The 23,347-nt window shown below is 44.0% G+C and overlaps 1 protein-coding gene across 2 annotated transcripts in view; it reads right to left on the minus strand.

Annotated features, from left to right (window-relative positions):
- Window positions 1–23,347, minus strand: part of Rtn1 (reticulon 1) — a 213,529-nt gene that overhangs the window by 25,830 nt on the left and 164,352 nt on the right. The window contains exon 1 of one of the 2 annotated variants that reach the window (XM_051147310.1): window positions 1,861–2,039. The exons of the other annotated variant lie outside the window; for it this stretch is intronic. Coding sequence (XP_051003267.1) covers window positions 1,861–1,921 — 61 coding nt within the window. The 5' untranslated portion in view covers window positions 1,922–2,039. Of the gene's footprint in view, window positions 1–1,860; window positions 2,040–23,347 lie in introns of those variants that run through there. 2 annotated transcript variants of the gene reach the window in all.

Here is a 23,347-nt window from a genome sequence, read left to right on the forward strand (position 1 = left end):
ATTAGTCAATTTTCAAGTCAATGTCTTTGCTCTGTTTGAGAGGGAGAAAGATCAATGAATCTAATGACAATTAAAGGTCACTGGCTATAAAGGCTCGCCAGCAGTTCTAGGTTAATCTCCACAAGTAGCTGTGTGCTTGGAAAGAGACACAGTTGCCTTCAGAGGGCAAATTATTGCATTTTATGCTGATTCCTGATTTTATATTAAAAATATTCACGGCAACATTTAAAACAAACCAGTGCAAACCCCTTAGCTCTGTGATGTCATAATGCTCAGTGACCTATACTAATGAAACAAAACAAAACAAACAAACAAACAACAACAACAAAAAAAAAACCCGCCATCTTTCCATATCTACTTCTGTTTAAAATAGAAGACGCCCGGAACTGAATACTAATTGGCAGTCCTCCTGTCCATCTGAACTTGAGATTCTTATGAAGAACTGGTTGCAGAGTGTGTGCATCCAAATGATGGGCCTCAGCACATGTATCTAGAAGGAGATATTGCATAGCATGTTCACAGGCAGCTGCTCTATTCAACACATGCGGCTCCATGCAGCTGTCACCATTTGCTAAAATTACACCCCTTGACTGCTCATCTCTTATTTATTGGCTTTTAAATTTATGTCCCACCTATCTACTTCTGACAGTCATATTTCTAATAGGCCCACATGGTTTGAAGTAGACTGCTTACTGTATTTTATACCATTGCCACCCAATTCAACAAACAAGAGCCAAAGCAAGAGTGCTTTAATTCTGATATTTGTGTTTTTATCTTTTCTTAAGAAAAAAGCCATAAGAAAACAATCCTACAGAAGCATTAAAAATAATAGAAACATTTTTAGTAAAAAAAAAAAAAAAAAAAAAAAAAAAGATAAAAAGAGCTACCACACCCGAGTGCTCCTGGTCCCCAAGGATGCTGCAAACCCCTGCAGGTTCCATCAAATGCGCCTTCTTCAGAACTGTATTTGTAAATATCAAAAGACATGGGAGCTAGCTAACCCCTGACTTTACCTCACACAATTCATTCTTGCAAATTCTTCCTCCTCCTCATGCAAAATGAGCAAGGTGAGGGAGAAAATCTTAATTGTAACAAAGGGGAGATGGATGTGTGATATACGAGGCTGAATAAAAATGGCTGAAAGGCGAGGATGGAGGGCGGCCACACCCAGTGCTAATATGGACCGTTTCTAAACAAATCTGTTAGACCAGAGGGCAGCCGCTCCTGCTTTGCTTTCCCTCCTTTTAGTTCACAGCAACTCATTGTTAACAAATAAACGGCATAGGTTATTCCAATGACAGTCACAAACACCAGAATACTTCATACTGAACCTCCCTTATAAGTGGCTACGCCATCATATTTTCAGGATTTGGAGAGCTGGTCTGCATTTCCAGCTTCCTTTGTGTGATCACAAAAAACAAGCCTGAGATGGGTGTGTCCCTCCCCCCTAAGGATGCCCTCTCGGTTAATGGCTCTGATCTCAACCTTTGGGCAGAAATAAATGCACTGCGATGCAGAAACAATAAGGAAGCACTTTAACTCCGTGGCTGAGAGATTAAACAAGTCCCGAATGATCAGGCCAGAAAAGCTCCCTGAGGAGACAAATGATGCATTATTTACAATGCCACAATACACAAGAAAACAAAGGGGTGAACTGGGAGGGGACAAAGACAAGGGGGTAGGCAAATATCATCCATGTCGATTTTGCAAGAACAGGTTTACTCCCCCCCCACGCCCCGCAGAAAGCTCCTGGGTGTAAAGCATGCATAGGTCCCACAGGTGAAATGATGCACAAAGGCCGAGTCCGGATCGCGGTTCCGCGTGCGCCGCAGGCATGCACTACTGAAATAAAGAGAATACCCTGACTTTTCCAGTTGCTCCACACACAGTCCATCTTGGTGGAATCGGCAGTGGCCTGCATAGTGCGGGCTTGGCGGGCTCGCCGTGGCTCTCCTCCAGGCGCTGAGCTTGCACTCCGCGTCGCTGCCGGGCTGCGGCGGTGGGATCCGGTGGCCGCGCGGCTGCAGACTAAAGCGACACCGGGCGCGAGCTCAAGGGGCGGGCGGGCACGAGCGCCACAAAGCGCGACAGCGAATCAGCGCGGTCCCGGAGCCACGCGCGCGCGCACGGATGCGGCTGCTCAGCGGGAGCGCGGCGCAGGCTAGACAGCTTTGAGGAGCAGCCCCTCCAGAAGGAGCGGGTGATAAGGCGATGAGGCGCGCGCTCGCGCAGGCTAGGTACCGGGACGACGCGGCGAGGGATTGCGGAAGAAGGGGGAGAAGGGAGGAAGGAAAGGCACGCCCGCGTGGAGATGGCAGCTAAGAAGACGAGGGCTATTCCTAACCAGTGTGGTGCATAGTCTAGAAATTTCTTAGAAACATGAAACCTGTTGGCCAAGGCATGTGGCGGTACAGATGCCGAGAGCTTACAACATAATGCCCACTAGTCCTCGATGTTCACTCGCCTCTGCTGTCCCCAGTTCTAAAAAATGCTGGACACAGATTGCTGCTCAGAATCTTCCAAAGGAGTGCCAAATTCTGCCCCTTGTCTGGAATATTCCACAATTACCTAAAACCTTGTGAATAAGATTGTGGCTACCATCCTGCCGTTGTCCAAGCAACCATTACTGGGTAGAATTTTACTATAGTCTCAAAGGACCTTAACTCTCCTGCGTTTGTAGATGGAATAAATAAATATTAGAACGTGAGGCTTGGAAGCTCCAGGTCGAAGCCCTTAAGGGTTGGCACATTACATGGGGCCATTGTTCATTGACAGGGGTGATCAATTTGGAGGACCCTCAAACAGAACTCAGAGGAGCAAAGGGCTTTCTGTCAACGATGCCACCTTTGGGATTGGGCACAGTGGGGTGAGGGGACATGCATAATTTGACGGATAAGGTTGGCTTCCAAGATTGGCTAACCAGAGACTTCTGGCGTCCCTGTCAAAATGTAAATATAGAAGGAAGTGAGCAGTGGGTAGTGGCTGACTATATTTGGGACATAGCATGCCTCCACAGTAAATGCTCTACCAGAATGTACACAAAGATCTTGGGAGACTAGATAGAACACAGATGTGCTGTGATGCAAGAAAGGTAAATTAGCAACGGATAGGAATGGAATATGTCCACAGTTTGGGATGGGGCTCATTGGGAGACAAGGCAAACATGAAGATTGGGGATGCTCTACCTTGGGGAACCCTAAGAGGATATCAAAGGAGGATTTGGTTGGTTGGTTGGTTGGTTTTTCGAGACAGGGTTTCTCTGTGTAGTCCTGGCTGTCCTAAGACTCACTTTGTGGACCAGGCTGGCCTCGAACTCACAGCAATCCGCCTGCCTCTGCCTCCAGAGTGCTGGGATTAAAGGCATGCGCCACCGTGCCTGGCTCCAAAGGAGAAGTTCTTAGTCATCAAGGCTACGTTTCCTGTTCTGTTTTCCTCTGACATAGCCTTTACTCTCACCGAGTACTTTTCTCCCCCTTCCTGAAGGAGTAGAGCCTTCTAGATGCCTCCCCAGTTCTCCAAGGAGATCTAGTCAAATTTGAATTCACATATCCTGAATTGGCAAAGGCCTAAGGCAGGTTGTGCTTGGAAGACAGGATTTCTTCTTCGCTCATTTGTTAGGAGGATACGGTCTTTAAAATATCATCTTTTGGAGTCATGCACATTCTTTTCAGGATACGAGGTTCCAAAACACCAGCTGGGCCCCTCTGCCGGTGACTGTAGCGTCTGAAGCTACGCCTGAGGAAGCTTACTAATTATGGCCACGGGGATATTTTGACACTTCTGGGTAGCTAACCTCTCTACAAGGGAAGAGTACGGGGTCTCTTCAGAGCACACTATGACAAAGCACTTTTCAAATCCACCTCTACAGGTTGTAGTGGCCTTGCTCTGTTTCTGTCCCCCACTTTCACTCCATTTCTTTCTTCATTTCACAGCCAGTCATTGTTGGGAATTCAGTCAGCAGGCTACTGAAAAATCTGGTAAATGTCCATGAGCTCATCAGCATCAAAATCTCCCCGTCTCATGCAGACTCAGAGAGGAGAGGGCTGAGCAGGAGATGCCAAGAGTCTGTTGCTGCCCCAAGGACTTCTCAGTCTTTGGAGCCTGAGCCACTAGGAGGCACTGCCAGTCCAACAATCACCTCAGGTTTCTAGGTGAAGGTGCTGGCAGGTACCATCCCTTCAGTAAAGGGACAATAAATAGCCAAATTCTAAGTGCTCTTTCACATTCCCAGCAACTCTGTATATTGCTAATCAGACTGAATAGTGTATATTGCTAATCTCAGCAGGAAAGCGAGCTCAGCACACTCCCAGCAAAGAACAACTGGGGGGGGGGGGGAAGCTCTTTCTCAACCAGAGGATAAATCGTCAGAATCCTTGGGCTGCACATTTTAATTGACCACAACACGAATTAGAAAAGGCAGTTTAGCTGAACAAACACACTTTTCTGAATCATGCTAAATCTGAAGAAAGTAGTTTGATGGGAATTGAAAAGCCAGTAGGGTCATCTGATAGTTAAAGGTTGGGGGAGTCAGACTTTGGTGATGACACAGGACCAGATGGCTGGACTCAGAGTCTCAGACCTACGCCGCACTGTGCTGCACCAGTTACCTGGCCGTCAGCCCTGGGCATCTCTGGACTCTCACGGTACACAAAAGGCTCTCGCTTTCCATGTTTGCCACATGAAGTAAGAGTTTGCTTCCCACAAACATGGCAAATGGATACTTTCTTTGCTTGCCTGGACCCAGAACTGATTGACAACCCTTGCCAAGTCTGAAGCAATTACACAGGTACAAAAGATATGTAAATTTCCTTAAGAGGTGAAAGGGAGCGGGAAGCAAAAGAAAGCAAGTGTGCTAAGAGCAGGCAGGAACTGCCACAGCCTTCTTTGAGCCAGTGAGGAACAGAGGGGCTTTTTCCACTGCCAGCTCAGAACTCTCTCAGATTAGGTGCCTGCCAGGAGAGGAAGCGATTTTCTTTAGGTTTCAAGATGGAATCGTGCATTGCGCAGCCTGTTTTGAAGAAAACAAAACAACCAAATTCTGTAATCTCATCCCAGAGACTCAGATGAATGCTGGGGGCCAGTATGCCCATTGACTTTGTGGTGTCTGCCTCCCAGTGCTCCAGCCTCTCACTGATGAGATTGGTGCGTGTTTGCTATTTTCTAAGGAGGGCCGGCAAGGGCCTACCTCGAAAGGGAAAGTTAGAGCAGGTGAAGGCTAGGGGAAATCCTGGCAGCCCCCTCACCCCAGCAGTGGGGAGTTGAGGCTCGATAGGGAATTGTGAGGCCAGCTGGTCTTGTTTCATAACATAACAAGGCCTTGTTTCAGGAAAAAAAGACATACAAGCAAAAGAAAAGAAAGAAGTGAGGGAAGGAGAAAAAGGGGAAAGAGAGAAAGGAAGAGAGGGAGGAAAAGGAAGAAAAAGAGCAGAAGAGATGGCTGAGATGTAGGGAGAAAGGATATTCAGCGACCCCTTGAGTTTTTATGCCTGGATGAATGACTGGGAGCCCAACTCGAGCATTCCCCTTGAACATCTTGATTCTTTAAAAAAAAATGTTCTGTAAAGCATTGCAATTGGAAGTAAAGGCACAGAAGTAAAAATAGACTTCACTGGGGTCAAAGAATACTAAGCATTTGGCTCTATGGTATATGGAATAAGAATGTTTAAAGAGACAGCCAGTTTGGTCCTTAACTGCTGTAACAAGCCTATTGCAATTGTGGGGGCTGAGATCATGGATTAGCACTTACAATTCAGAAAATGCATTTTTCATGTGTTCTGGGTTCTATCACCTCTGGGGAGTAGAGACAGTTACTTTGGTTTCTAGATTAATTCTTTCATTCACACATATTTATGGAGGCAATACTAGGCGTGCACCTCTACCTACAAAGGGAGCTTCTCACCTGGAAACTATAAATAGACAGAGACGATTGGAAGGCTGTCTGAAAAGGCAGAGTGGGTACACAAGGCAGAATGGAGGGGCCTTCGGGACAGGCTTCTGAGTGGAGGTGACAACTGAGTGGAGAGCTAAGAAGAAAGACCACCACCACTTTGAATGACGGGAAGTTTCTTGGCAGGCAAATCGTAATTCCAGGCACATGCAGGGGTCACTTTGTGACAAGCCCGGGGGAACAGCATTGTCAGTAAAAAAGGAAAAGACTCCAGAGTTTCAAACAGGCTATTCAGTGAAGGAGGTGAATAAACTGACCCACACGGAGGATTTTACAAACAAAAGGCATCAATTCTTAGACTTCTGATCAGCAGTCAACTCTTCAACAAGATAAATAAGTTATCAGTATCATGACCTCTATCATACTGAACCTGAGAAACATGGAGGCAAGGAGTTGGGAGGGGAAAGGGCACTCAGCAGCGGTGACCGGGGCTAGCATCCCAAGTCCGCCAGCCCCACCTCAGAGAGAGTGCTAGAAGGGGACAAGAAAGATCATTTGGCAGAATGATAATATAGGTCCTCTCCTACCCCTAACCCTGTCTAACCCTAACCCTAACCCATCCAGCCTCCAGTTCTTGGCCCAACAATGGTGCCAGTTATAACTCATCTTATACAGTAGGACTTATATCCAACTAGAAAGTGATTACTTAGTTCACAGTCATGCCACCATTGTACCAATGAAAATATCTTGCCAGCCCAGTCACTATTGTAGCTTACAGGGCTCATAGCTGGGTAAAACTATGATTTCTTCTCTCCTCCAGGAGCATTCACAGCACTTCTTAGCACTGCTAAAGCTATCCAGTAAGGATGCATCTTCCAGGTCAGCAGTAGCTTAATATTTCCATGTTCTATGACTCCTATACTTGGTGTCTTTAGCAATAAGGTCTTACAACCAAGTTCTCTGGACATAATTATTGTTACGCATGTAGATCAACACATCTCTTAATCCTCATCAGAGAAGCTTCTGTCTGCAGTAGATTGTAAATAACACAGAGGGCCACAGCTGACCAAGACGTAGAGAGTAAGAGCCTGTGGAATGTTCATCCCTAAATAGAACAGCTATACTGCATGTACACATGCACGCGCATGCACGCGCATGCGTGCGCGCGCGCACACACACACACACCAGGGTTCTGAGATCATTGTGGAAGAGCCAGAGGTAGCAAATATATACAAGGAAACAGTGTCCTCAGGACACACCAGGGCAGCGGCATATATGAATGTAGAGCAGTTAAGGCAGCATGCACAGGTACCATGAAAGCTCAAGCCAGACAAATCCTCAGGAGAGGGAGTCATATACACCAACTCTTGTGCCTAATGAGAGCTATTGGTGATTTGTGGCTGCCAAGAAAAGGAAAGTTGGTTTTCTTTAAGAGTAGGTAAATCATATTTCAATGGCCACACATCTATGGATATATGGGCATCACAGATTTGATGAACGAAAGAAAAAAAAATGGACAGAAAGATGGGTATCTAGGGTAGAAGGCGGACCTGGGAGAAGCTGGGGAGGAGGTGACTGTGTTTTGAAATGCTCAAAAAAAATGATTTAAAAAAAAACCCTAATATTAGGGGTTAGAGGACGGCTTCATGTTTAAGAGCACTTGCTGCTCTTGCACAGGTCCTAGATTCCCAGACTCCAGTATGGTGGCTAGCAGCTCTCCACGGGTTCTGAGGTCCTCTTTGGGTCTCTGTGGGGCACTACAGCATTACTTGCACGCACTCTGCACACAGGCTTGCAAACAGCTATATACATAAAGAAAATCTTTGTGAAACTGTCAGTTAGTTTGGAGGAGTTTTTAAAAAGAAAGGCAAAACTAAAACGGAGAGGGAAGTAGGATACAAGGTAGGAAAGTGGGTGAAGAAGGCGTCCGACCATCCTTGACAGGCTAAGGAGATGGGGTATTAGGTCCTGACCCGGACAAGTCAGATTGGTGTACTTAGTGTTTATGAGCCAACCCTATAGGAACCAGCCGTAAGATATAACTAGAAACGCATGCGAAAGATGGATAACAGAGTCAAGTCAAAGAAACAGGAGATAGGAAAGATATGCTTCCAGGATGGAACGCATCAAGGAAAGTATTAAAAATACATTGAAATATGCCTGAACAGGGCTAGCGGAAAAACAAAAATCACAAGATCTCAAGTTGACTAAAACAAAATGAGCTGAGGGATGCTTAACGGAGAAAAGTCTAATGCATTATTCAAGCAGAAAAGTCAAGAGTAGAAACAGAAGCGGCTACAGTAACTTAGTGAATTTTCACAAGTGATTTTCCTAAATTCGCTCTCTTAATGCTGTTTGTAGATTCTTTTGACCTTCGATGCTCACAGGCACATCTCCTTTAAATACAAACACGTTATCATTTTTTCTCTTCACCTTGACTTATTTATTTACCTCTGTGTGCTTACCTGTTTGTTTATGTGTGTGCAGGTGCACATGTGAGCACCTGTTTATGTGTGTGCAGGTGCACATGTGAGCACCTGTGTAAATGCTGGCCAGAGGCCCGCCCAGCTGTCATTGCTCAGAAGCCGGCAGCCTTGTTTTCTGAGTGGGGCCTCTCATTGGCTTGGGGATCCGCTGACTGCTAGCAAGCCTCGGGGATCACCCCGGTGGTTGGAGCCACACCACACTGCCTTACAGCTGACTCCTTCCATGTGTTCTGGGGGTTGGACTCAAGCATCACTCACTGAGCCATCTCCTCAGCCCATACCAGCACACTAAACTGACTACAGCTTGCAGGAAAACAACGAGTAAAATGGCAATGGGTGACTTCGTCTTTCTCTTGAGTTACAGGGGAGAACGGACTGTGAGAGGCCGCACTCACATTCGCCATTACAAGATGGCGCTGACATCCTGTGTCCCAAACTGGTAAACAAGTAATCTGCGCATGTGCGAAGGAACTTTCCACTTGTTGTGCTCTGCCTCTCCCGTGGCGTCATATCGCCTGATGAGTAACAGCCAATCAGGGACTGACACATCCTAAGCGGAGAACAGTTTCCTATATAAGGGATGGGTTTCTGCTGTTTGGGGTCTCCATTTTACTTGTCGTAAGCTTATGCTCTCCCTCTTAAGACGCATTAAAGCTTTACTGCAGAAGGATCCTGTGTGTGCAGCGTCGTTCTTGCTGGCGAGACGGTAACGCGAGTCACAACGGACAAGTTCTTACCACAGAGTGAATTTTTTTTCTGGGACTTATGAAATTAAGAAATTGTTACTCTAGGTCTAGTTTTCTGAACATATATTAAATTTTAGCAAACACCTTTTCTAAAGCTACCGAAATGAATATATGTGTTTCTCTGGTTATTCTTTGATGTAGCAATTACATTCAGTGAAGTGTGAATGCTTAATAAAACTTTTATTCCTAGACTAAACTCCGAGTCTTGAATGTGGTGCCTTTTAGTATACTGCTCAATTAAGGTCCAGTTTGATAAACTTTCTTGTACAATTGTTGTATTTGTGAGAAACGCACCATCCTCTGCCAGTACCTCCTCCTCCTCCCTCTCCTCCTCCTCCCTCTCCTCCTCCTCCACCTCCTCCTCTTTATCTTCCTCCTTGTCCTCCTCCCCTTCTCCTCCCTCTCCTCTTGCTCCTCTTCCCCCTCCTCTCCCTACCCCTGCTCCTCCTAGTCCTTCTCCTCATTCTCCTCATCATCTTCCTCCTTGCCTTCTTTTGGAAATATCTTTATTTTTATTTTGCATTATGGTCACATTAGCCTCAGCAGTCAAGTTGAAAAATGTGACTTTTTGGAAGTGTTTATGTAAAATGAGATACTTATTATAATATCTGAAGAATTCACCACTTAGCCCACTTGGGTTGAGTTGACTCATATAATTCTTCACTAAAGGTATTTTGAGGTGATCCCTGTTTTTTATTTTCTAATTGTAATTTTGGTTAGTTTTAGCCAAGTAAATTTGCATATTTAAAAACTGGTTGAACTGGTAATATAGCACAATGACAGGGAGTCTGCCTAACATGTGTGAACTCACAAGTTCAAGTCCCAGCATGGCAAAAGAAAAATATCATTACAATTATTGACATAAATTACTCATAACTCCACCTTTTAACATTTTCAGTAATCTGGAAGAGCCACTGCTGTGTCTCCCTTCATTTGTGGCATTGTCACATTTCCCTGCATCTTTTTGATCATCTTGTTAGAAAAATTTCAATATTGTATATTTATTTTTAAAAATTAAATTCTTATTTGTTGTGCTTCCTTTGTATATTTGCTTTATATTACTTTTGTTTTAATTTGCTTCAGTTTTACCAGACCTTTCAAATGAAAGCATATTATTGTTTTCAGCTTTAAAAGATATCTATTATGTTCATTTAAAACCATACAGTTTGGGCTGGAGAAGTGGCGTAACAGTTAAGAGCATTTACTTCTTTTCTAGAGGAAAAAAAATGCTGTTTCCAGCAACCATGTTGGGTTGCTAAAACTTGACTGTAATTCCAGCTTCAGGCAATCTGATGCCCTCTTCTGGCCTCCATGAACACTGCACTCAAGATGCACAGACCCACACATAGACACACGTAGTAAAAATACTATTTTTTGAAACAACCCATAAAAAAATTAACTATACACTTTCCTCCAAGAACTACTTTAGCTGCATCCGTAAACTGTAATACATCCTGACCGGGGACACAATGTGACCGGCCGGCTTCTTTCTGCTTCTGCCACCACATCTTCCTGTCTTAACGGACTGTGTCCTCCACCTGTGAGACAAAGTGAGCCTCTCCTTCTTTTAGTTGCTTTAGTCAGTCAGCTGCGGAACAAGCAGCTAATGCACACGTCGTCATCCATTCCTTCTCACTCATTCCCAAAAACCTAATAAAATGTTGTTGTTGGATCATTGGTCTTACGTGTCTACATAAATTTTATAGTACAGTGGACATGGTGTGAATAAAGCAGCCGTAGAGAGTCACAGTTGATGCTATTGGCCCCGAGAGAAGAGTTTATCCTTCATCTATTACGCAATAGAATAAGTTGTTCACAAACCGAACTGAGTCATTGTGAGTTTCAGGATTTTTGTTTTGAGACTATCTTCCAGACAGACCTCCAAATTTCTGTGTCATTAAGTAGCTCAGTGTCTTAGTTAGGGTTTCTATGTCTGTGATGAAACACCAAAGCCAAAGCAACTCTTATAAAGGAAAGTATTTGATTGAGGGCTTGCTTACAGTTTCAGAGTGGAGTCCAGTATCGCCATGGCCAGGAGTGTAGAGGCCGGTGGGCATGGTGCTGGGTCAGTAGCTGAGACAAAGGGAGAGAGAGAGAGAGAGAGAGGAAAGAAGGAGGGAAGGAGGAAGGGAGAGAGGGAGGAAGGGAGGGAGAGACAGACAGAGATGCAGACAGAGACAGAGAGAAATAGAGAGACTGTGCTTGGTATGGCCTTTTGGAGCCTCAAAGCTCACTCTCAGTGACACTTTTCTTCCAACAATGCCACACCTCCTAATCCATCCTAAACAGTCCACCAACTGCAAACCGAACATTCAAATGTATGAGGCTATAGGAGTCACTTTCACTCAAACCACTACACCAGGGAAGGGTTGAAACTATTTATTTATTTATTTATTTTTGTTTTTTTTTTTGAGACAGGGTTTCTCTGTGTAGCCTTGGCTGTCCTGGACTCACTTTGTAGACCAGGCTGGCCTTGAACTCACAGCGATCCTCTGCTTCCCGAGTGCTGGGACTAAAGGTGTGCGCCACCACCGCCCAGCAACTTTTGATTCTCTTGTCTCCTGGGGTTTCTATTTTAACTGGACGCCACCCATCTCTGGTTGCCTTGTGGATGATATGCTCCTTTTAGGAATGTTTCCAGTCCACAGTAAAACACAAGGTATCAGTCTTGTATGCTGCCTGGGTACTGTCCAGAGCTCCTCAAGTTTCCTATGTGCTGTATCAAGACAGCATATACAAGGTTCATAAGTTTTCTCTCTGTCATCATAATCCTATACGTAGCCACCATATTAGTTACTTTTATGATGCTGAAATAAAACATCATGATCAAGGGGACTTATAGAAGGGTTTATTTGGGCTTCTGGTTTCTGAAGGATAGGAGTTTGTTACGGCAGAGACGTATATCAGCAGGTGGCAGGCGTGAACTGGAACAGGAAGCTGCAAGCACAGAGCAGAAAGAGCAAGCTGGAATTGGCTTGAGGATTTTCATCTCAAAGCTTGTCCCCAGTGACATACTTCTTTCAGCAAAGTAGCACCACTGAAATGGCCCAGAATGGCACCATCAACTAGGGACCAAATGTTTGACTGTCTGAGACTTATTGGGACACTAATTCAAACCACCACAGCCCCATTTGATATTCAGTTGATGCCTCTGTCTGATACTTGCTCCTACAGAATCCAGTATCGATGACATCTGCCCACCCGGGTGCATCTGTCTTCTCTAGTGAACTTTAGTTTGCCTCAAAGTCATTAATCTCTTTACAAAGTGACTGTCACCTTTTCTTTGACTGCTTCCCTAGTTGTTATAAGAAGAATGACAACACACTGCTACTTACCCCTCGTAGGGAGAAGTCTACGTTTAAAACATTTAAAAACTCCAAATAATAAGTATTCAATGTAACCACTTGATTAAGGAAAACCAAATTGGAATTTTAAATTTTTTTTAGAAAACATTGAAAAACTACATATATGTCATATGGGATAAGACTAAAGCAACATTGTGTTAGAAAGTATTTCACTAAATGCAAATATCAGAAAAGCAAGCAAATAGAAAATTAATGTAAAGCATTAGAAGTAGAAAAAGCAAATGCACACAAAGGATGCAGAAGAAAATCAGAAAGATAATAAGGGCACTGGATGAAATACAAAGTAACAAAACAGCACCAGAAGTTTGGAGAGCAAAGCTTTCTCCTAGCAACCTGTAAAGTTTTGAACAAACAGAAACCAATAGTTCTTCTTACGTCTGTAATCAAACTTTGGCAAATGTTGCTTTCTAAATTGGAGAGGCTGATGGAAAGTAAAATAAATAATAAGAAATCAATTTCTACAAAATAAGCCCCAAACCCCTTAGGCAGTTCATGAAAGACAATATGCAGATGGTAAACATATGAAAAAAAATCTCCTCTGTTTCCCCACAGAAGGGCATTTTAAAATAGAAAATAATAATTTTACAGACCTATGAGAACGTCCGAAACAGGACTCTGACATCATCAAATGCTGGCTAAGGTGTGTGGCAACAGGGACTCTCATTTGCTGATGAAATGCAAAATCGTGCAGTAACTTTAGGGACAGCTTGGCAGTTCCCCATGAGAGGACCTTTCTGTACAGTAAGCGGTTGTGATCTCTGCCATTTACCTAAGGGATGAACCCTGCACACAAGCATTTACAGTAGTTTTACTTATAGCTGCACTGACTTAGAACCTACAGTGTTAGTCTTCGTTGGGAGGATGGGCAAATGAACCTGGCATGCCGGGCACTGGCATATTATTCAACACTAAGAAGAAATGATTTCTTAAGTCATTAAAGGACACAGAGGTTAACCGCATATTGCTAAGTGGAAGAAGCCAATATTTTACACCGTGTGATTCCAACTACGTGGCATTCTAAGCACCAAAACCCAGTGAAACAATCCATGGCCAGTGGCTGCCAGCGATCTGAGGCTGGAAGGAGGGTGGTGCACTGAGTGAGTACTTGTAGGGCAGTGAGATTTGTTATGGCCTATAAGGATGATGCCATTGTGACACCTTGGCACGGGCCTGTCATGATGCCACCCTGCCGTGGCCACATCATCATTATGGGTCATAACAAAACTATGGTGTTATACGCTCTTACTGTAACTTTGTCCCAAGCCACAGACTGCACAAAACAAGAGCAATTCCCCGTGCACACTGTGAACTGTGGGTGATAATGAGGAGCCAGCATGCGTTCATCAACATAACGAAGGCACCTCTCAGTCATGGGCTGTTGTTAAAGGAAGACTACGAGCCAGGCAGGCGGCATAAAGGAACTTTCTGTATTTTAATTGTGTGTGTGTGTGTGTGTGTGTGTATGTGTGTGTGTGTGTGTGTGTGTTTGTATAGAATCTAAAATTGCTTTTAAAAGTAAAGGTTAGGGCAGGGGACATAACTCAGTAGTAAAAAGTGCTTGCCTTAACACACGAGGAACGCAGCACAGTAGTGCACCAGCTGCAATCCCAGCACCGGGCGAGGCAGAGGCAGAGGCAGAGGCAGAGGCAGGCGGATCTCTGGGAGTTCCAGTCCAACTTGGTCTGCAAAGCGAGTCCAGAAGAGCCAAGGCTACAGAGAGAAGCCCTGTCTCAAAAAACAAACAAACAAACAAACAAACAAACAAACAAAAAAACCCATAAAGAAAAAAGAAAAAGAAAACAGAGAGAACTTGCTTTAAGCCCCAGAAACCACGTTAAAATGGCCAGGCCTAGTGAAACGTGCTTGTAACTCTGCCACTAGAGAGGCAGAGAATAGTGTGTTTGGGGAGTTTGCTGTCTGCTTGTGAGAGTGAGCTGAGTAAAAGCCTCTGTTCTAATTAGAATAAATAAATAAATAAATAGGACTGGGGAATGACGTCCACACCTGAGGAATGGCCCCGAGCCCATCTTCCGGCCTTCACAGACGCAGGCATAGGTGTTGAGCACACACAATTGAGCATACCCACAGGCCAACATGCACACAGTCTAGTAATAAAGTCAGAGAATGATAATAGGCCAATTGCTGGCTCCTGAAGATGAAATATGAAAATCTTTGACATTATTGACCATGGAAAAAGAAAAAAAGCATTTTTTAAAATGAAAAGGATTATGTATTCATATATAATTTTAAAAGTACCATTACATAGATGGCAGAAAAATAGAAAATTTAGACAAAACATGTCACTAAAAATTTAACTTATCAAAATAGACTCAAGAAGAACTACAAAAATATGTCTACTGCTGTATCTTCTAAATAAAGGTTATTTATTTATTTAATGTATATGGGTACTTTGTCTGCATATACATCTGCACTCCAGAAGACATCATCAGACAGTTGAGAGCTGGCATGTAGGTGCTGGGAATTGAACTCAGGACCTTCAGAAGAGCAGTGATTGTCCTTAACCACTGAGCCATCTCTCCAGCCCCCTAACTTCTAAATAAAAATAATTGTTTTTGTTGTTGTTGTTTTATTTTAATGTTCTGGGCTGAGGAGATGGCTCAGTAGATAAAGTGCTTGATGTCCAAGGGTGATCTAGCTCTTGGTTGTGATAAGGGCCTTTGCTGAGACTATACAACAACAAATGGACAATGGGTTTGAAATGACACTTCTCCAAGGAAGATGACTAAGTGTCACCTGAAAAGATGAATCATCAACTCAGGTCAGACCATGAGTCAGCACTTTGCACCCATCTCAATGTGTACCAGCAAAGAGAAGGAAAGTGCCAAGTGTTGGCAAGGGAGTGGAACAACTGGAAGTCTTGCACCTAATGGCGGGAATGTGAACTTGTACCAGCCTCTTTGGAAGACAGTCTGGCAAGTCCTCAGTTACAGTGTGACCCAGCATTTCCACTCATGCATTTAAATCCAACAACCCTGAAAGCATGCACACGTGAAATGCATACGTAATTAGTCACAGTGACTAAACTATCCACCGGTCAGTCAAGCGCTGGACAAATCAGTGTATGCAGATTACGGAACACTTCTCTGACATGACTTAACTTGCCAAAGTAACTCCATTTTGTTCTAGTTTGAGCTAACTTTTGTTAGGGGTTGGTCTGATGTATTTTGGTGCTAATTACTGTGGTCTCTGTGCCCCCCCTTGTACCTGGCCTAAGAGCCTAACCTGTTTGACCAATAAAAGGCCAACACACCTGGGCAGGGCAAATGGGAATAGGTGTGGCTAAGGATCCTGGGCTTTGGGAGGAGGAGAGAATCTTGGGAGGAGGAGAGACAGGAGGAAAGGAGAGGAAGCAGAAGGCTGAGCCATGGGTTAGGTGGAGGAGAAGCACATGGCCAGTGTGGATGGAGACTTGGCCCAGATGATGATAATTAGCAAGTATTTGGGATTATGGATGGGAGGTATCTTGATAGAAATTATTAGAAGCAGATGGCACGGGATTGGGGCATACCTGCCCCACAATGGGAAGTAGTTTAGGGGATTAACATCTGCCCTGCCCCAGGTTAACTAAGGCTGTTTTAAAATATAACAGGTGTCTGTGTCTTAATTGATTGTTAGCAGGTTAGAAAATAATAATAACTTATTATTATTATTATTATTATTATTATTATTATTATTATTATTATTATTATTATTGTCTAATACTAAGCATTATTAGGCCATACTGGTAAATTAACTAAAAAACACTTCACCAACTGCCTCCCAGCCCAGGCTGATACATCCTGCTGATCAGAACGCCTTCACACAGCCACACCTGTAGCTTGGGGAGGCGCCTTGTTTTATAACAGGAAATAAATTTGTTTAATCAACTGAACTGAAACTTTGGAAACTTCTGCCTGTGGTGTGATGTAATTGTGGGTTTGGGCTTTATAATTTCTACCCTGACTGCATTGGGGCTGGGAGTTCTTTGTGGCAGCCTCCTCTGATGGCAGGCTTAAGCAAGGGAGCACTGATGAGAGATAAAAGATGGACAAGCCTTGGAAAGGTAAGAGCAGGAACCAGCCATAAAGGCTACTGGCTGCGATTCTGTGTACAGAAAATCTCAGGTGAGGCAGGCAGGATAGAAAGTAGACCAGGCCGGGGACCGGAAATGGAATGTGACGGCTGAGATGTTTGAAATTGGATGGTTATGCAACTTTGTGACTAAATTAAATATAAATCATTTGCATGTTGTTCAGATTGGTTGTTTTGTGAAATAGTTTCAAAAAAACAAAAATCAGAAACAGGGAGGGGAAAAATAAAGTAACAGCCGTCTCTAGGAGGCTTCAGTCATACACCTTGCACAGTCGGAGCCGCAATCCTGCTTTATTTGCCAGATCTGCACGGCATGCGTACAGCACTTACCGGGGCAGCCTGGCAACCCTAAGGAGCAGCCTGGGCTACTGCTTAGCTCACTCCCAGGCTAGCCTTGTTCTCCATCTCAGCCCCTAACAACATACAGCTTCTGGCACAGGCTGGGATACCTCTTCTGAGCCTCTGGGCAACCAGAGAGCTTCCAGCTCGCCCTTTCCTGGGCCTCCTTCCAGACACTTCTCTCAGAATCCTTCCCCGCCACACACTACGTCTCCTCTCACACCCCCCACCCCTCCAAACCCCCACCCCCACTCCTCCAACCCCCCACCCCCACCACACGCTGGGCTTCCCAAGCTCATAACTGGGGTTGGTTTCTAAGGTCTATGGTTTCCACCAATCATTTGTGAGTTTTGTAGTTGTTGTTTTGTTTTAATTTTAACTTACACGTTACTTTGCTCCTCTCTCGCTTGCTCACACTACATCCACTCCTGCCCTCTGCTCAGGAGAAATTCTAAATGCCATTTGCCAATCACTGGTCAGTTAACATGGAAGAGCACCATCTTTGGGTTTGTTTTGTTTTTTTCATGCACACATTTATCATTTCATGGACTATAGCTGGAAAGAGGAAAGATGGCGAGAAGTAACAAAAAAAGGTCCCCAAATAACCACACTACAACAAACAAAATTCACCTAGGGAGCCTGACATCAGTTGGGTTGATGGCGACCTGACACGCAGCAATCTGATAAACCAAATTATTATCATAGACTACCAGGGCCTTATCTCGTGTGTGTATGTTAATCATGTTTCTTATTTTCTTTATCATATGTTTTGATTTCTGTTTCTGCTATAAGCCTCCTCTGTGCATACTAGATATTCACGTTTCTTGTAATAATACTTATTTAGCTATATACTTTGAAAATTTAAAAGTCTGATTGTGTATATCAACTGGACATATCAGTGGGATGTACCCTTGATTCCCTGCATACAACAGGATCTGACTAACTCCCTTCTCTCCCTTACCTGTAGTAACCATCATCCTATCTTCAGGTGAACATTTTATTGTATTTGCTGCCAACATGAGAGAGCATGCCATGCTCATTTTTCTGTGTCTGGCTTATTTTCACTTGGCAAAAAATGTCCTTTAGTCCCACTCATTTCATTGTAAATCATATGGCTGTATTCATCTTGATGGCTGGAAAGTATCCTACAGTGTACGTATGCCACAGTTTCTCTACTCATTCCTTGTTTTTAGCTGCCCAGACTGACCTCCATCTTAGTCACTGTGACTGTTGCAGCAAATGTGGTCATCCCACATCTCTCTGCTCTGCTGGTTTTGTTCCCACGGGATACACACCCAGGACTGGTTTTGCTGCATTCTATGCTAGATCTAATTTTAGAGCTTTGGAGACTTCATCCTGTTCTCCACAATGGCCATGCCAATTGGTCCACCGTCCATCAATATAGACCTCCTTTTGCTCAGCTTCATCACCAGCATCTATTCGTTTACTTATAACAGCCATTCTAACTAGCATGAGATGATTACAGGACCAGGCAGAGGATGCTCTTCCCAATGGCTGCCTAATTCCTTAAGATAGTAAACTATTTTCTTGCAAAAAGAACTCATAGATGCAAGCTAACTTTGTTAACTATTTCTCATACACCCAGACAATATTTCTTCTTCCTAAACTGCCCCATGGCTAGGTATGATACAATTAGAGAGTTGTCCTAAACTCTCTAGAATACTTTAGAATAACTAGTCCTAAACTCTTTACTCTGCCCTGTTTTTCCTCCCTCAAGAAATATTATGGCCAGTGCTTTTTTCTTGTGCATTCTGTCTCTTGATCAAAACCTAATGATTTCCCTATGACCTTCTGTGATGTGGCATGTCCCTTTTCCTAGGACATGTAAGTAATAAAATTCTTCTAATGACATTGGTCTCTGTTACCATCAGTCACCCCTATAACTTTAAATCTGACTCCCAAATGCAACATTGCACCTTACAGCAGTGTTTAGGGGGCCACTCCTATGATTAAAACATTCTTGGACTGCAGTGAGTAAAAGGCCAGCATGCTCTACAAAGCAAGTCCTGGACAGCCAGGGCTATACAGGGAAACCCTGTCTTGAAAAACCAAACCAAAACAAACCAAACCAAAACAAACACCAAAATATTCTCTAGTCATCGCTCTCTGAATGTGAAATGTCCCCCACCGGCTCAAGTTTCAAATGCTTCGTTCCTAGTTGCTGTGTAGGATGAAGCTATGGAGACTGTCGGAGGCGGGGCCTGGCTCGCTGGATTGAAACAGTAGGGGCAGGCAGTTGAAGGTTAGTCTTGTGGCATTGGCTTCTTCTCTTTGCTTCCTGGCCTGGCCACCATGAGAAGATCTCCCCCTCTGCTCATACCTTGCCTGACTTGCCATGATGCACTGCACCATCTGAAATGTTGAGCTAAAAGAAACCACTTGTCCTTAGTTGCTCTGCCAAGTATCTGGTCTCAGTGAAAAGTAGTGACCACACTATCTACAAACCAGATACAATCGTGGAGATTAGGAAAGGACCTTTATCAATCCACTGGTGATGTTTTCAAGTCATGGTGTTTTACTATTCATAAGGAAAAGTCTAATTAGAAAATTCTGATGCTGAGAGTTTTGAGGCGGTGTATTCTAGGTCTGAGTTGTGGGTGGGCTTGTTCAAGGGTGATTTTATGGTTCACAGTGATGTTGGCTAATTCTTCTCCCATCTGCCACCTGAAACATTCCTACTAATAAACTTACTGGGTGGTATCAGGATGGCACCATTGAACATTTTCTTTGTCTCCTTGGTACAGGGAGGAGCAACTCCACCTTCTGCCTCCTGCCCATTCTAGCCACAGATGAGTTAGAAATTGTCTTTGAAGGTCATCATTGACCATTTGGATGGAACGCAACAGCAACTAACATAACTGAATGGATGCTTATTACAAAAATTTGCCTTGCACATCAATGTAAGCATTTTCAATAAATCATCACAAGAGGGAGCGGCTAATTTTGAAGCAGTGTCTCACTGTGTAAAGTCACCCCAAAGTGGCCTCTTTTGCTGAACGTGCGTTAGTGAACAAAGACCAGAAACTAGCTTGAAAATAATGATCTCATTAAATATTAACAGCGCAGCGGCAAAGTTTTGCAAACGCTTGCAATTTTGTAAACCTCCCCTAAGATATCTAGGGGGATCTCTCTCTCTCCCTCCTGCTCCCCCCTTTCTCTCTAAGTACTAATCTTAAAACTTGGGAAGCTACACAAGCAGCAGTCAATTTTTCCCCCTCAGAGGCAACATGAATCCACAAAGCCAAACTCACTATTTAAGATGTGGAACTTCAGGAGTGCGTTTATATTAGAAAAAAGTAAAAAAGACAAGAATGTGAGTTATTGCAGAAGCGCTGTGGTCAAACTCACTCTAAAATTCAGTAGCACATAGCCCCGGTAGCTTCAAAGGAACAAAAGCAGTAAGACTGAGTGAGTTTTCCTCCTGGAGATGAGCACTCCTACTCCTGACACACACACACACACACACACACACACACACACACACACACACACACACAACATACCCACATGCATGTGCACACACACACACTCACACACATACACACATGCACCCCCACCCCTGACATGCACAAACACATGCACACGCACAGAAACATACCCACATGCACGTGCACACACAGACACTCACACACACACACACACATTTAACAATTACTCAGCCTCTGTTTTCAGGAGGTAGAATGATCTAGAAGTTTCAGGATCCAGACAAGTATTTCTTCTGTCTTAATAATGGAAATAGCAAGTACTAGCTCATGTTGGCTGAGGCAAAATGTTTGTAATCGTGGTCTTGGAGTCTTAAAAAAAAAAGGCCTCATAGTATTCTGCAAAACTCACATATGTTGTTAACTTTGAAATCAAAAGAACATGAACACACCTTTTGACTAACCTTCTTCAACTGTAGGCTCAACGCCCCTACAGAATACATTTTCATTTGGCTAAAGATGAAACCGTGTGTTGGCATAGGCTAACTTAGTCTTTTCCACTAGTGTATTTTTCTCAGAAGACAGTGATATCCAAGTGTAGTAATGTGTAGTAATTTTTTGCAGGTGTTTTATGAGTCATTTCAGAATGTGTTTAAAAGAAGCGGCTTGCTTGAAATGTTTTTGAAGTAACTCTCATTAAAACACCAATGAATTTGGAAAGCTATGCCTATGTGACATTCCTTTAAGGACTTTCTGTCCTAAGCTGCCTCACACACCTGGAGGCACTGGGAGCACCTATCGCTCCATCTTCTCACATTTTAAGTGATTGCAGCATCTACAAAAGACTTCCGGTCAGTGTACAGGGACCCAGAAATGCATACATCTAATGCTGTCATCTAAGCTTTAAAAGGGCACTTGCCTTGCAAACACATGAAAAAGCCACACTTCTGAAAGGAAAAGGAGAAAATGCCTTCTCTTGACAGTCTCGCTATGTTTGTGGAGGGTTCTTCTTGCTTCCTATTTAAACTTCAACTAAAGATCAACTATCAGGAGTTTGTACAGGAAGTCTCCCTCAGTCGGTCCTAGCTTTAAAACGGCAAAATAGGCCAGGCATGGTGGTATATGCCTGTAATCCCAGCACTTGGGAGGTAGAGGCAGGTGGATCTCTGAGTTCCAGGGCAGCCTGGTTTACAGAGAATGTTCCAGGAAAGCCAGGGCCAGGGTCTCAAAAAGCCGAAAAGAAAAAAAAAACCTCTCCAAGACAGCGAGCAGTGATTATTTGTAACTCATACATAAGTCAAAGATCAGAGAAAACATTCCACTCTAATGATACAATACCAATGGTAGAATGCACTTGGTAACATATACCAAGCCACAGGCCCTGAGTTAAGTTGGTCACATGTGGGTCTCCTCTTCCCCTGGGGCTGTTGGCTGTCAGCTCACTAGGGCAAGGAGGAGCAGAGGCAGGGTGAGCATGATGGAACAGCTTCCGGGATCAGCTGCAGGGAGGCAGATCAACTTTATCCCAGGAGTGAGGGGAATATACAAGAAAAGGGAAGCAGCCAGGAGGAGCTCTGATAGGTGCTCGCAGGGTACTTCATTTGCATTAAACAGCACAGTCCTATCACCTGTGCAGGGGCACACTACCTAATTATCATATGGGCAGGGAGGGAGAGCTAGCAGGGAGCTGTGCCAAAGGCCGTATGTCAGATAAGGTTAGAAGCACCTGTGCCTAAAGATGCTCTCCAGATGAGGTCAGGCAGACGCCCTGCAGGGGAGAGGGAGCTTACTCTTTCTCTCTCTCTCTGTCTCTCTGTCTCTCTCTGTCTCTCTGTCTCTCTCTGTCTCTCTTTCTCTCTCTCTCTCTCTCTCTCTCTGCCTCTCTCTCTGTCTCTCTCTCTGTCTCTCTTTCTGTCTCTCTGTCTCTGTCTCTCTCTCACATACACACACACACACACACAGACAGACAGACAGAGACAGAGTTAGAGAGAGACATCCTGTGGGAAGGATTGGGGGTCTTGAAAAGGGTAGTATCTATGTTGACTTATGACAGACAGCACACTAAGCGACACAGACAGTGTGTTGTGTGGTGGGCAGGAAGGAGAAGCAGGGGAGAGTGTGTGGTAGCATGTGGGCAGTCAGAGTGCTCAGCAGGGAGGCAGAAAACTAATTTGTGGGTTAAGAAATTTAAGGTAATTGAACTCAGGACCTTTAGAAGAGCAAGCAGTGCTCTTATCCTCTGAGCCAGCTCTTAATTCCCAGCAACTACATGGTAGCTCAAAACCATCTATAATAAGATCTGGTGCCCGTACATGCAGACAAAGTACTGTGTACATAATAAATAAATTAATCTTTAAAAAAAAAGAAATTTAAGGTAAAATGTAATCTTTTGAGAACCACAGGAGGAGGAGCTCTAATGTTTACTATGTTTCAGAGGGAAAGCTAAATGCAGGTAGTTCTCTGGCCAGGTTGATTGATGTAGCCAGAGTGTGTGACCGCAATGTAACCTTATCTCTAAAATAGCCATGGATTGGGCTACTCTCTTGTGAACTTCCAACACATGTAGAAAACAAGGGCGGTGAAAGTGGAGACACACGGGAGACGGTGGGACCAAAATGGGTGTGGTTCTATAAAGGCAGACATCATTACTTTTCAGAAGAGTCTGGTGATTTAGAGATTATAATCTGTGCCTCACAGATGAGGAGCTCAAGATTTTGAAATGTCAAGTAGCTTTCCAAAGCCACACATCCACAAGTGATGGGCCAGGATTTCAACTGTGAAGAATGCTGTTCTTACAAGTAGGGACCATGGAAAATCACACTACTATTTTTTTTTTTTGCTATTGGTTTTTGCTTATGTTTTTTTTCAAGTCAGGGTTTCTCTGTGTAGCTTTGGCTGTCCTGGACTCGCTTTGTAGACTGGGCTGCTCTCAAACTCACAGAGATCCATCCTCCTCCCATGCCTCCCAGTTGCTGGGATTACAGGCGTG

Source organism: Acomys russatus, chromosome 1, assembly GCF_903995435.1.
Source record: "Acomys russatus chromosome 1, mAcoRus1.1, whole genome shotgun sequence".
NCBI classification, from domain to species: domain Eukaryota; kingdom Metazoa; phylum Chordata; class Mammalia; order Rodentia; family Muridae; genus Acomys; species Acomys russatus.